Source organism: Ceratotherium simum, chromosome 5 (genome assembly GCF_057802395.1).
Source record: "Ceratotherium simum simum isolate JZ-2026a chromosome 5, ASM5780239v1, whole genome shotgun sequence".
NCBI lineage: Eukaryota > Metazoa > Chordata > Mammalia > Perissodactyla > Rhinocerotidae > Ceratotherium > Ceratotherium simum.
The window spans coordinates 4,418,369-4,431,096 of NC_141904.1; the positions used below are offsets into that span (position 1 = coordinate 4,418,369).

Sequence of the window (12,728 nt, forward strand, 5' to 3'; positions counted from 1 at the left end):
TAAAATATCTTGGGGCTAGCCCAGTGGCGTAGTGGTTAAGTGTATGCACTCTGCTTCGGCAGCCCGGGGTTCGCAGGTTCAGATCCCGGGTGCAGACCTACACACCGCTTACCGTTTATCAAGCATGCTGTGGCAGCGTCCCATATAAAGTAGAGGAAGATGGGCATGGATGTTAGCCCAGGGCCAATCTTCCTCAGCAAAAAGAGGAGGATTGGCAACAGATGTTATCTCAGGGCTAATCTTCATCACAAAAAAATAAATAAATAAATAAATAAATAATAAATAAATAAATAAAATAAAAGAATAAAATATCTAGGAATAAATTTAATCAAGGAGGTGAAAGACCAATACAAGGAAACTATAAGACATTATTGAGTGAAATCAATGATGACATAAAGAAATGGAAAGATATTCCAGGAACATGGATTGGAAGAATCAACATAGTTAAAATGTCCATACTACCTAAAGCAATCTACAGATCCAATGCAATCCCAATCAGAATCCCAATGACATTCTTCATGGAAATAGAACAAAGAATTCTAAAATTCATATGGAACAACAAAAGACCCCAAGTAGCTAAAGCAATCCTGAGAAAAAAGAACAAAGCTGGAGGCATCACAATCCCTGACTTGAAAATATACTATGAAGCTATAATGATTAAAACAGCATGGTACTGGTACAAAAACAGACACACAGATCAATGGAACAGAATTGAAAGACCAGAAATAAAACCACACATCTACAGACAGCTAATCTGTGACAAAGGAGCTAAGAATATACAATGGAGAAAGGAAAGTCTCTTCTATAAATGGTGCTGGGAAAACTGGACAGCCACATGCAAAAGAATGAAAGTAGACCGTTTTCTTTCACCATACACAAAAATTAACTCAAAATGGATCAAAGACTTGAAGGTAAGACCTGAAACTATAAAACTCCTGGAAGAAAACATAGGCAGTATGTTTTACACTCTTTGACATCAGTCTTAGAGGGATCTTTACGAATTCCATGTCTACTCCAACAAGGGAAACAAAATAAAAAATAAACAAGTGGGACTTCAGCAGACTAAAAAGCTTCCACAAGGCAAACGAAACCAGGATCAATGAAACGACAACCCACCAGCTGGGAGAAAATATTTGCAAAGCATATATCTGACAAGGGGTTAATCTCCATAATATATAAAGAACTTACACAACTGAACAACAAAAAACAAACAAGCCAATAAAAAAATGGACAGAGGATATGAACAGACATTTTTCCAAGGAAGATACACAGATGGCCAATAGGCACATGAAAAGATGTTCAACATCACTAATCATCAGGGAAATGCAAATCAAAACCACACTAAGATATCACCTCACACCCGTGAGAATGGCTATAATCACCAAGAAAAAAAATAACAAATGTTGGAGAGGTTGTGGAGAAACGGGAACTCTCATTCACTGCTGGTGGGAATGCAAACTGGTATAGCCACTATGGAAAACAGTATGGAGAGTCCTCAAAAAATTAAAAATAGAAATACCTCATGATCCAGCTATCCTATTACTGGGTATTTATCCCAAGAACCTGAAATCAACAATCCAAAGAGGCTTATGCACCCCTATGTTCATTGCAGCATTATTCACTATAGCCAAGAAGTGGAAGCAACCTAAGTGTCCCTTGACTGATGATTGGATAAAGAAGATGTGGTAAATATGTACAATGGAATACTACTCAGCCATAAAAAAAGACAAAATCATCCCATTTGCAACAACATGGATGGACCTGGAGGGTATTATGAAATAATACCAGACAGAAAAATAAGGCAGACAGAGAAAGACAAATACCACATGATTTCACTCATATATGGAAGATAAACTAACGCACGGACAGAGAGAACAGTTTGTTGGTTACCAGGGGGCAGGGAGGTGGAGGGTGGGCACAAGGGGTGAAGGGGTGCATTTATATGGTGACTGACAAACCATGATGTACAACTAAAATTTCACAATGTTATAAACTATTATGACATCAATAAAAAAAATGTAAATAGATCACGCACTACGTCCCACGTGCCAGGAGCTGGTCTGAGTTATTACGCATCTTAGCTCATTGAACCCTCAAGATCAGCCTATAAAACAGGTACGAAGAATACTAGTTCTTTGTAACACTTCAAAGAAGTGGCTGTTAGGCCACTTTGTAGGCTTGTGGAGAGGATAAACTGTTTCCCATTGTGCAGATGTGGAGACCGAGGCACAGAGAATTGGGTATCTTGGCTAGTGCGTGCAGCTGGTCAGTTTTGAGGCCAGGATCTAAACCCAGGTCATCTTGCTCCTCAAATTCATGCTCTTAACCATTTTACTACTGCCCTTCTCAACAGCATCGCCTGATAAGTGTCCTGATGGAGTGACAAAGAGTGCTCTGGGAAGGCTGAGACTAAGTTCCAGGTGGAGTCAGCGGAGACTGCAAGGGGGGAGGCAGACTTGAGCAGAGACCTTTGAAAATGCCCTGCTCATCTCCTGCCGCTGGGGGATGGGGGGGCGTAACTGACTGACGGCTCCAGCAGCAGGTCTCGGAGGGCCCCACCACATTCACCCACCACATAGCTGCACTTCCCAAGGCAGCTCCCAGCCAATGGCTGAGCACAGAGGGATAAGAGGGCAGGCTCATTCCTGCAAGATGCAGACTCCCTGATGGGCAACTCTGGCTCAGCGACTCCCTGACAGCTTTTCCAAACTTCCACAGAACTGTGCTGCTGGCCAACACTCTTCCACCAAGCCCGCCAGCCTGCCAGCCTGCTTGCCTGCCTTCCCTCCCTCCCCTCTCCCCCACAGACCTCAGACCTGCAGTGCAACTGCAAGAGCAAGTCTCTCACAGGCCATTTCCCATCTGCACATTTACTTCTTGGAGGACCCAAACCAACACAAAGACCTCTGGAGGATGAGCAGATCTCTGCCACGTCATTGAAACTGCTCTTGCAAACATCAATAACCCAGTCACCAAGGTCCAGTAGTCTTCTCTGCAGCCTTGGTCGCCACTTCTGGCTCAATGGGTCACTTGAGACCTTAGCTCCTTTGTTTGCATCCAGGTGGGTGTTATGGACTGAATGTTTGCGTCCTCCTAATATTCATATATTGAAGCCCTGACCCCAAGGTGGTGGTATTTGGAGATGGGGCCTCTAAGGAAGTAATTAAGGTTAAATGAGGTCATAGGGGTGGGGCCCTGATCAGATAGGATTAGTGTCCCTACAATAGGAGACACAGGAGAGCTCTCTCTCCCCCACCCCATCCCCCTGCCCACTCTGTAAGGAAGGACAGGCCATGAGGACACAGCGAGAAGGCTGCCATATGCAAGCCAGAAACCAGATGTGCCAGCACCTGGATCATGGACTTCCAGCCTCTACAGCTGTGAGAAAATAAGTTTCTGTGTTTAAGCCCTGCTGGCTGTGGTATTTTGTTATGCAAGCCCTAACACAGCAGACTACCCTGGTCCTCCACCCATCCCCCACACCTTTGTCACTTCACCTTTCTCCCATGGCCAGACGTCTGAAATGAGCTTAACAGGGCTAAAGTCAATGTGTTGGCAGGGCTGGTTCCTCCTGGAGGCTCTAGGGGAGAATTTGAAAAAAATAAAAGAGGGTGACGTGTTGGAGGCCTGGGTGGTGGCTCCCCAGGAGATGACATGTGAGCTAAGACCTGTTGAGGGGGAACCAGCCACACAAAGAACTGAGGGAAGAGCCAGAGCAAGAGCCCTGAGGTGGAAATCAGTTTCCTGTTGCTGCTGTAACAAATTACTACAAACTCAGTGGCTCCAACAGCACAAATTTACTATCTTACAGATAGAACTCTTTGTTTCCTTGTTTAACTCCTTCCAGAATAAACTTCATGAAGGCAAGGGCCTTGTAGGTCTTATTCCCAGCTGTAGCCTCAGAGCCTATGGCACTGAGATCAAATATTTGTTGGGTAATTCTCTAACTGTACGCAAAAATAATTGAATAAACTGAGGTACATCTACTTGATATCATACAAAAATTAATAAAATGATGAAGATGTTTATGATGCCATGTTAAATGAAAAAAGCAAGATACAAAGTTATATATAATCACAAGATGTAAAACAAATGAATATACAGAGAAAGATGACTGAAAGAAAATACCTCAAAATGTTAACAGCGTTTGCTCCAGGATGCTAGAAACATGGGTAGGCTCCCCTCCCCCCTTTCTTTCTGCATTTCCAGATTTTCTGTGATGAGACGTATTACTTTTCCCCCAGCTTTACTGCCCATTACAATACCCTCTATCAGGTCTCCCTACTAGTTAAGCCTTTGCTCTCCCATAATCCAGTGACTCTAGTTGAGTAGACTAATCTAGTGAATCTAGTTTAAGACATAAACCACACCTTGCTCACAGCCTTCCCAGGGCTCCTCGTCTCACTCAGACGAAAAGCCAAAGGTCCTACACCATTATCACCCACTTCCTCTTCCAGCCACACCCGCCCCGCTGACCTGGACCGCTCTTCCCCAGAGATCCCCCTGGCAGCTGCCTCGCTTTCTTCAGGCCTCTGCTCAAGTATGACCCTACCAGAGAGGTCTTCCGCGCCCACCTCTATCAAAAAGCAACTCTTCCTGCCCGCCTCTGCACCCCTCCCACACACACTCACTTGATGTTTCTCCACAGCACGATGACCTTCACATGTATGAATTATTTCTTGTGTGGTCCTCCCCGAACGCGAGCACCATGAGCGAGCAGAAGCCTTGCATACTGCTGCTTCCCCAGGGCCTAGAACAGTGCCTGCTACAGAGCACACACTCAATAAATGTTTTTTGAATGAATGAATTACTGAGCGTGCTAAATGAATGAATGGATGGATGGATGGATGGATGGGAAGTCCCGCAAAAGGCAAGAAGGGGAGGGATGGCCCTGGAGTGGTTAGTTTCAGCAGGGATAAAGGGCATCCACTTCTCTCTAACTACAGGGATGGTCCAGAGACGAGAAACAAGAAAGACAGGTAGGCGCACAGATTGAAAGGGATGGCGTCAAAAGGGCAGAGAAGCAGCGCTTGACCTGAAGGAACTCATGAGAGGACAGGAAGTCAGGGAGGGGAGAGCAGGAGGAGCCAGGGACTCAGGGTAGACAAGAGCGCTTGCCACCAGACCCTCTCCCTAGGCAGTCTCTGCTGGTTGCACAGCAATCAGGGGGAGAGCACTCCAGAAAAATAATTAGGGGAAAGATAAAGTGGATGTCACTACTAATTAAGAGGCATTAAATGTGCTTTCAGAATTCATCTTCCGAAAGGAGCTGTGGGAAAGGATGGAGATCTGGCACTTGGAAAGATGCTCCTCTTAGCTAATTGCTATGGTCTGAATGTTTGTGTGCCCCCTGAAGTCATATGTTGAAATCCTAATGTCCAGTGTGATGGTGTTGGGACGTGGGGCCTCTGAGAGGTGCTTAGGTCCTGAGGGCGGAGCCCTCGTGGACGGGGTTAGTGTTCCTATGAAAGAGATCCCACAGAGCTCCCCAGCTCCTTCCACCACAAGAGGACAGAGCAAAAAGAGCCTATGAACCAGGAAGCAGGCTCTCACCAGACACCAAATCTGCCACCACCTTGATCCTTGACTTTTCAGCCTCCAGAACTGTAAGAAATAAATTTCTGTTGTTTATAAGCCACCCAGTTTATGATATTTTATTATAGCAACCCAAACAGAGTGAGACACAAGGTTACTCTGACGCTATGATAAAATGAAAGAAAACAAAGCCTCTTCATAATTCCTTTTAAGCACAGACAAAAATAAGGTCACTGTGCCACCACAAAATGCACATCACAGAATTGCCCCTGCTTTCTGACATCATCCAGTGTGGAGCAAAACCCTGCTTCCTTAGACCCTCTCCCAAATCATCTAACCAAAGCCTAAATCCCATAGGTTCTTTCTAACATCCTCTGACTCAGACGCCTTGCTGCAACAAGTAATAAACCCAACTTATATGACCACACCTGTGTTCCTGGTGGTCTTTGGCTGAAATGTACTGACACATGAAGGCAGTCATTTCACATTCACTGATATCCACCAAAATCTCATCGGTAAGTATTATTATTCCCAATTTACACCCAGAGAAACTGAGGCTGGAAGAGGTAAGGTGATTTAGCAGAGATCACACAGGGGACTCCTAGGCCTAACCCTGGTCACCTAACGTGAGGGTCAGTCTAGGCCCTTTCCACAACACCCAGATGTCCTCAGCCACGCAGAATCTTAGCTTGCATCCTTTACCTTAGAAGTGAAGTCAAACAGCAGACCACAATCCCTCCCACCAGCACATGTCTCGGCCTCTCTGAGAGGCTTTTAAAAGGACGCTGAGCTCCACAGCGAACGTGTATGTTCCCATCTGGGTCGTCGGTAAACTGATGCCCATTATATTATTCTGTATACCCGTGTGTAGACAAATACTTTACGAACATTTTAGTAAGGACAATGAACTGCAAACAAAGCCCAGAAAGACGCAGGTGCTGCCTAGATGGCCAGGCGCCTCCGGCCTTTCCACCTGCAGGGCGTAGGGCTGGACGGATGGGGCAACAGCAAGCAGGACCCCGAACAGAGCGAGGCGCTCGCTTGGGGCGCAAAATTTACGGGGCACCAGAAATCTCAGTAACCCAAGATAGCTAAGCTTTAGGGCAATATTTTAAAAAATCAAGTCAGCATACTACGACCCAAGGGCCAGTGCCTGTTTTTGTAAATAAAGATGTATCTAAGTCCAACAAGCATCTATCGACACAAAAACCCAACTCCAGCGTCCGCAATACCAAGTGGCCCCACGGGGTCCGTCGCTGAGAAGAAACGGGGAGCATTCCGCCGCGGGCCGCCGGGGTGACGGAGACCGCGAGCAGGTGGCACCGCGCGCCCGGCCGGGGGCCACCCGCGCCCGCAGCCCGAGCCGAGGCGGCGCCGCCCGTTGCCCGGGAGACGGACGCGCAGCGGGGCGCCGGCCAGCCCGCGTCCGCCGCCATGGCCAGCCCGCACTCGCGCCGCAGCCTCGGGAAGGCCGGGAGGGAGGAGCAGGAGCAGGAGACGGCGGGGGACCCGGAGGAGAGGGGGCCGGCGGAGGCCCGCGGGGCGCTCAGCGACGAGGACTTGTCGACCGTCCCGGCCTTGGAAGACGGCCGGCCGCAGGCCCTCCGGCCCCGCCTGGCCAGCCCCAGCCCGAGCCGCACGCCCTCGCTCGGCCGGACGCCCGGAGCCAGCTCCTCGAGCGTCTCGTCGCAGAGAAGTAGCGCTGCCCCGCTCGGCCCGGCCCGGGCGCGGCGCACACGGCGGGCCCCAGGCGGCCCGACCCCAGGGCGCGCCCCGCCCCACGCCCCAGGCCGCCGCGGTCTCCGCCCTTCCGTCCGGGCGCGCGGGCTCGGCCGGCCCCGGGGACGGTCACAGGCTAGGACGCGGGTGACAAGCGGACGGCGGGCCGCGCCGTGCCCGGGGCTGCCTTTTACAGCACGTGTGCGTGCGTTCGGGCGGGGCTCGCGGGCTCGCTCGCTAGCCATCACACACACGCACACGCACGCACGTGCCACTCCTGGAGAAGGAGCAGTGCCTTAGGGGGCTGTGTACTGAGACAGTCCTGCACAACACAGCTCCCTTTCGTGCCTGACTTCTGTACTGGACCCACTCCAGGCGCTTCCTCTAGAAGAGGGTAGAGCAGCTTCGAGCCGGTCTCTCAGTCTCCCAGTGTGGACGTCTCCGGCAGGACCATTCCAGATTTGGGGGGTGGGGGGCATTGTCCCCCGCATTGCAGGATGTTTGGCAGCATCCCTGGCCTCTACCCCTGGCTATGCCATTAGCCCCTACCCCCCTTTGTGACAATCAAAAATGTCTTCAGACATTGCCAGATGTCTCCTGGGGGGGGGGGGGGGGCGAAATGGCCCTTTTGAGAACCATTGAGAGAGAGTGGCTAAATTTTTTAATGTTTCATTCAACAGGTTTTCCTAAAATATTTCAGACATTTAGGAAAGACACGTCTAAAATGAATTTAGATAGGTAAGAAAATGTTTTCAGTTTCATATGATTATTTTTTTGAAGGTGGTGATGTTTACCTTTTGAATAAACGTGTCAGGAAGTAGACTAAAATCATCCAGGGCATTTACAACTAATTTGTTCAAAAAGGTTTTTTTAAAAAAATCTACACTCTGGGCCGGCCCGGTGGCGCAAGCGGTTAAGTGCGCGCGCTCCGCTGCGGCGGCCCGGGGTTCGCTGGTTCGGATCCCGGGCGCGCACCGACGCACTGCTTGGCAAGCCATGCTGTGGCGGTGTCCCATATAAAAGTGGAGGAAGATGGGCACAGATGTTAGCCCAGGGCCGTCTTCCTCAGCAAAAAAAAAAAAAAAAAAAAAAATCTACACTCTTAGACACTTTGGAGGTGATAGAGACGAGGGTCCCTGCCCATCTCCAGCTTCTTACCCACCTGTAGAGATGACTTGTCCCCTGATCACTGTCACATGAAATAACACCTATATGCCAGTGGTGAGCGCTGTGAACATTTAGGATGTGGGTCTCTGCTGGCTCAATAGGAGAGCTATCAGACACCTGTGCAGGAGGGGGGACTTTACCGTCTTTCCTTTTCTTCTCTTTTTCTTGTTGTTGTTATTGCTGTTAGCCTTTAACTGGAATAAGAAGACACCAGAGAAACGCCTTTTGGAACATCTTTATCAATCTTCTCCGAAATCTCACACCACACCTGAGTTCACAATCTTGAATTACCATTCACTTAAGCTTTGCCTTTACAAGCAATATTTAAATGCTTAAGCATAAGGAGAATTGTTCTGTCTCATTTATGTGCTTTTATTTATCCTTTTAACATTTTAATAAAAGATAATATATGCACATGGTTAAAATATTAAAAATATATGAAGGTATAAAATTAAAAATCACCATGCCTTCCTCCACCCCCATGCCACTCCCCAGAGTTCACACACTCTTAACAGTTTGTTTTGTTTCCAGGATAATTTTAAATCGCATATTTTCATCCCTTGGTTTATCGATTTTTGACACAACTACTGACTTCCCACCATGAAAGATGAGGAATGTAGCTCATGCTACTTGCCCCCTCTCCATTTTTGGTCATTACATTATTTTTAGTTTAGGACCTTTAGTTTAACCTTTAGGATTTTAAAGTATTTAAACCTCTACTTCCTGATTTATCAATTTTCACTATCTATTAACTCTATTATGAAAAACTAACACATTAATGCACTTGTACTTCCTTCTAGCTCTCCTCTCACCCTTTCCTCTTCCAATTAGCAACAAACTATATACATTATATAACCAACTGTATTGAAATATGGCATATATACTCATATAAAGTCATATTACTTTGCCGAGTTTTGTTATGTATATGTTAGGTTTCATAATTATAATTAACTCTTAGTGCTTTGGGTACAGATTGAGTCTAAAAAGTGAAAACCAATAAACAATACTCATAATTTCATGCTAAAGAACCCGATAATGTGACTGAAATCATGCACATGAAAATGAAATCCTGTATCTGTAAAACCTGGCTCCCAAAAGGAGCACTTTTCAATTCTCCTGTTGTGTTCAGTTGTCTTCAGTCTTTCCGAGTCAGGCCCAATGGGCACACTTTCTTGATTCCCATATTGCTTTCTTTCTTTTATTCCTTTCCTTTTTGCTGGAGAAACTCCTCAGGTAATTACTTCATATAGATCTCATGGGTAGTCAAATTTCTGAGTTCTTGCTGTCTGGAAATTTCTTCATTTTGCCCCCATACTTTATTAATAATACAATGTGGCGTAAAAGCTAGGTCTAAAACCGTTTTCCCAGGGCTCTGAAGACATTGCTTCATCGTCTTCTAGAATCCAGTACTGCTGATAGTCCGATTCCCAGACACTTCTGACGTTTGATTGTTTCCTCCCTCAGGGTCGTGGTCTTTCCTCCGGAACTCCTACTGCATGGCTGTTGGACCTCTTGGAAATCTTCAAGATTTTTGGTGTTCACGTGCTACCATGCAGCCCTTGTACAGAATTTTTTATTTCAGGATTCATATTTGTAATTTCCAAGAATCGGTTCTTGTTCTCTGATTGTTGCTGTTCAAATAGTTGGGTTTTTTCCTTTGAAATCTCCTTAAGGGTACTCATACTATACTAAAGTTCTCCTTTGTTCTTTGTATTTCTTCCTTTTCTTTCGGAATCAGGTGTTCCATTTGTTTATCTTGGTCCTTCTCTTCCATGCTACTCGTTGTCCTCGAGTGACTGGTAATCCTTGGTTATCCATTTGCATTTATAAATGAATGACTGGTAGTAGCTAGAATGGAGGCCTTCCGCAGCTGAGTGGTTCTGCTTCCTGAAGGGATGCCTGGAGGGTCGACTGAGGGGAGGTGGGGCATGACAGAGCCAGCTTCCTGTGGGGTGTGGGCAGGAGCAGGCGAGCTGGACGACCCCCCCTTGACTAGAGTTAGGATAAGGACACTTCACTGTGTGGTTGGAGTTCTCCACGCATTTCTTTCTGGGTGGAATGTCCCTTCCCCATTTCTCACCCAAGGCTGTTGGGCAGGTCCTGAGCAATTGCATTCTGCGCTCTGCTTCTCTGTCAGGCCTAAAACCTCCCCAGGCAGGCTGCCCACTCTTTGTAGAAAGCAGTTCTTCGGGCTTCCTTAGAAGTACAAACAACTGCTGCCAAGTGCCCTGTACCAGGGGAGAAGAAGGGGCTGCTGGGACAGCTGTTCCAGGTTGACCTCTTGAACTCCTCTGATGACGGTCCCAGCCCCCTCCTCTCTGCATTTGGTTGAGTCTGAGCTAGGAGCTTCACGGGGGTTCCCTCCGAGAACTTGACTCACCTTCGTCTTAAGCTGTGGTGTTCTCCATTCTGGGTTTCCAGCAACCTAAGGCCATTTATTTTCTTTCTTTTAAGGTCTTCTTCAATATTACTTGTCTACTAATGACACCTTTCTTGTTTTCCAGGGCTATTTTTATTTGTTTAAGTGTTCGTTATTTCAGTACGATGGTGAAAAGGAAGGGAATGAGGATTGTGTGCTCGGCTGCCTTCTTGACCTGGACTTCCTATTATATGGGAACCTCTCTTTCCTAGATCAGATTCTTAATTTCTCCTCATAACTCTTCCTAAGAAGATGCTTCTTTTGTATTTCAAAGCATTCTCTGGTGCATTTGGTGAGATCATGTTTTTAAGAAAGTCTGTCCTAAAAAGTCATAAAAATACAATCAATATTGATTCAGCTTCCATTTTTAATTGCCATATTGCTATTCTGGTTGCAAATGGGGCAAACTTTAGGAGGCAGATGAATGTGCAGAAACAGGTTTTGGAGCCGATCGGTTCCGGACTCCGTCTGCCTCTGCCGCAGATGATTCTCGAGAGCTTCTCTGGAGCCTGTTTCCTCGCCTGTAGAAAGGGAAGGCTGTTACCTGCCTTGATGGGGTTTTGTGAAGATAGATGACATAGTGTGAGCAAAGCAGCTGCTATGTATGTACTACTGCACAGGGAGTCCTCAGTAAACCTTCACTTCGTTGTTATCCTCGGTCGTCTGCCATCTTTATACAGAATTTCAGAAACCATCCTTAGTGTTGGTTTAAGGAAGGCAGAGAGACCTAGATGAATAATGTATTGATTTTGTTAACTATTGAACTGGAAAAACAAACACTAAATATTGTCTGGGGACTGCTCCTTACTGCTCCTTAGTCTTGGTCCCCGTCACTCGTTTCCCTGGGAGCCTGGATAAACAGCACTCCCGCAGAGACTTGCACAGGTGGCTTCGGCAGGCAGTTCTTCACCTATTAGAGGCCACGGTCATTCCAGAATTAGAACACCCCACTGATGCAATGTGCCGAGGAATGAAGCATCAAAAAAGGGAGGTGGAGATGGCAGAGAACTGAGAAAGTTGAAAAAGTGACAATCCTGAAATTAAGTACATTATTTGGAAAAATTTTGTTTGATAATTTTAGAAGATCCAGCAAATTATTACCAAAAAATTGAAATTCAAAGACACAAAGGAACTTGAAAAGCAATAGTTACTGTTTACTTGTTGCCAGTAACAGTCATTTTAACTAGTAGAAGTCGGTAAGTTCCTGTGTTCTTATCAGGTCAATGATAACTCAAATAACTGGTTAAACTACTTGTAGAAAGATGACTGATTGTTTAATTACAGTACATTCAACTTCAGCCCTTGAGAAAGAGTTTGGATTATGTTTAAGCTATTTAAAATGAACATTATGTTCTCATTTAAATTCAAGTAAATGTTTAAACACGCACACCATCACTGCCACCACCACTGTCACCAGCACACATGCGCAGAGAGAGTGGTAGTAATTTACTCCCTGAGGCAAATAGTGTGGTATTGGGAGCCCTCGGGATTCAGAAAGGAGTATTCTCCAGAGAACAGGTATGATGTAAACACACTGCGCCTGACTACACTGAAGAGCCATGAATGGAAGAAAATATGTCAAAGAAAATAGAAATCCAGATCTTCTATGTTTATTTGTTATTTGACTGTTAAATGTACTATATTTAGAAGAACTGCTAACAGCTACATAGGTATCAACTCAAAAGTAACATTTTGTCTAAATTTCAGGAGTATGTTTCACAGTTTGTATCCAGGAATTCCAGCATCAGTACAAACAGAAGAAAGTTGGCTTCAAGAATCTTCCAGCAAAAAGCAGCCGAGTGAGTGCTCTGATTTCTTGGCTTTTGCTGGGAGATAGGATTGCACACTGGAAAGAGCATGGGTGTAGACGGCCAGGAAAGCTAGGTTT

At 46.2% G+C, this 12,728-nt stretch overlaps 1 protein-coding gene across 1 annotated transcript in view; it reads left to right on the forward strand.

Annotated features, from left to right (window-relative positions):
* The first annotated feature begins 6,969 nt into the window (after positions 1-6,969).
* ERICH6 (glutamate rich 6) overlaps positions 6,970-12,728 on the forward strand; it is a 32,293-nt gene continuing 26,534 nt past the window's right edge. Inside the window, exons 1-3 of the mRNA XM_087430395.1 lie at positions 6,970-7,231; positions 7,935-7,992; positions 12,548-12,639. Coding sequence (XP_087286521.1) covers positions 6,970-7,231; positions 7,935-7,992; positions 12,548-12,639 — 412 coding nt within the window. The remainder of the gene's footprint in view (positions 7,232-7,934; positions 7,993-12,547; positions 12,640-12,728) is intronic.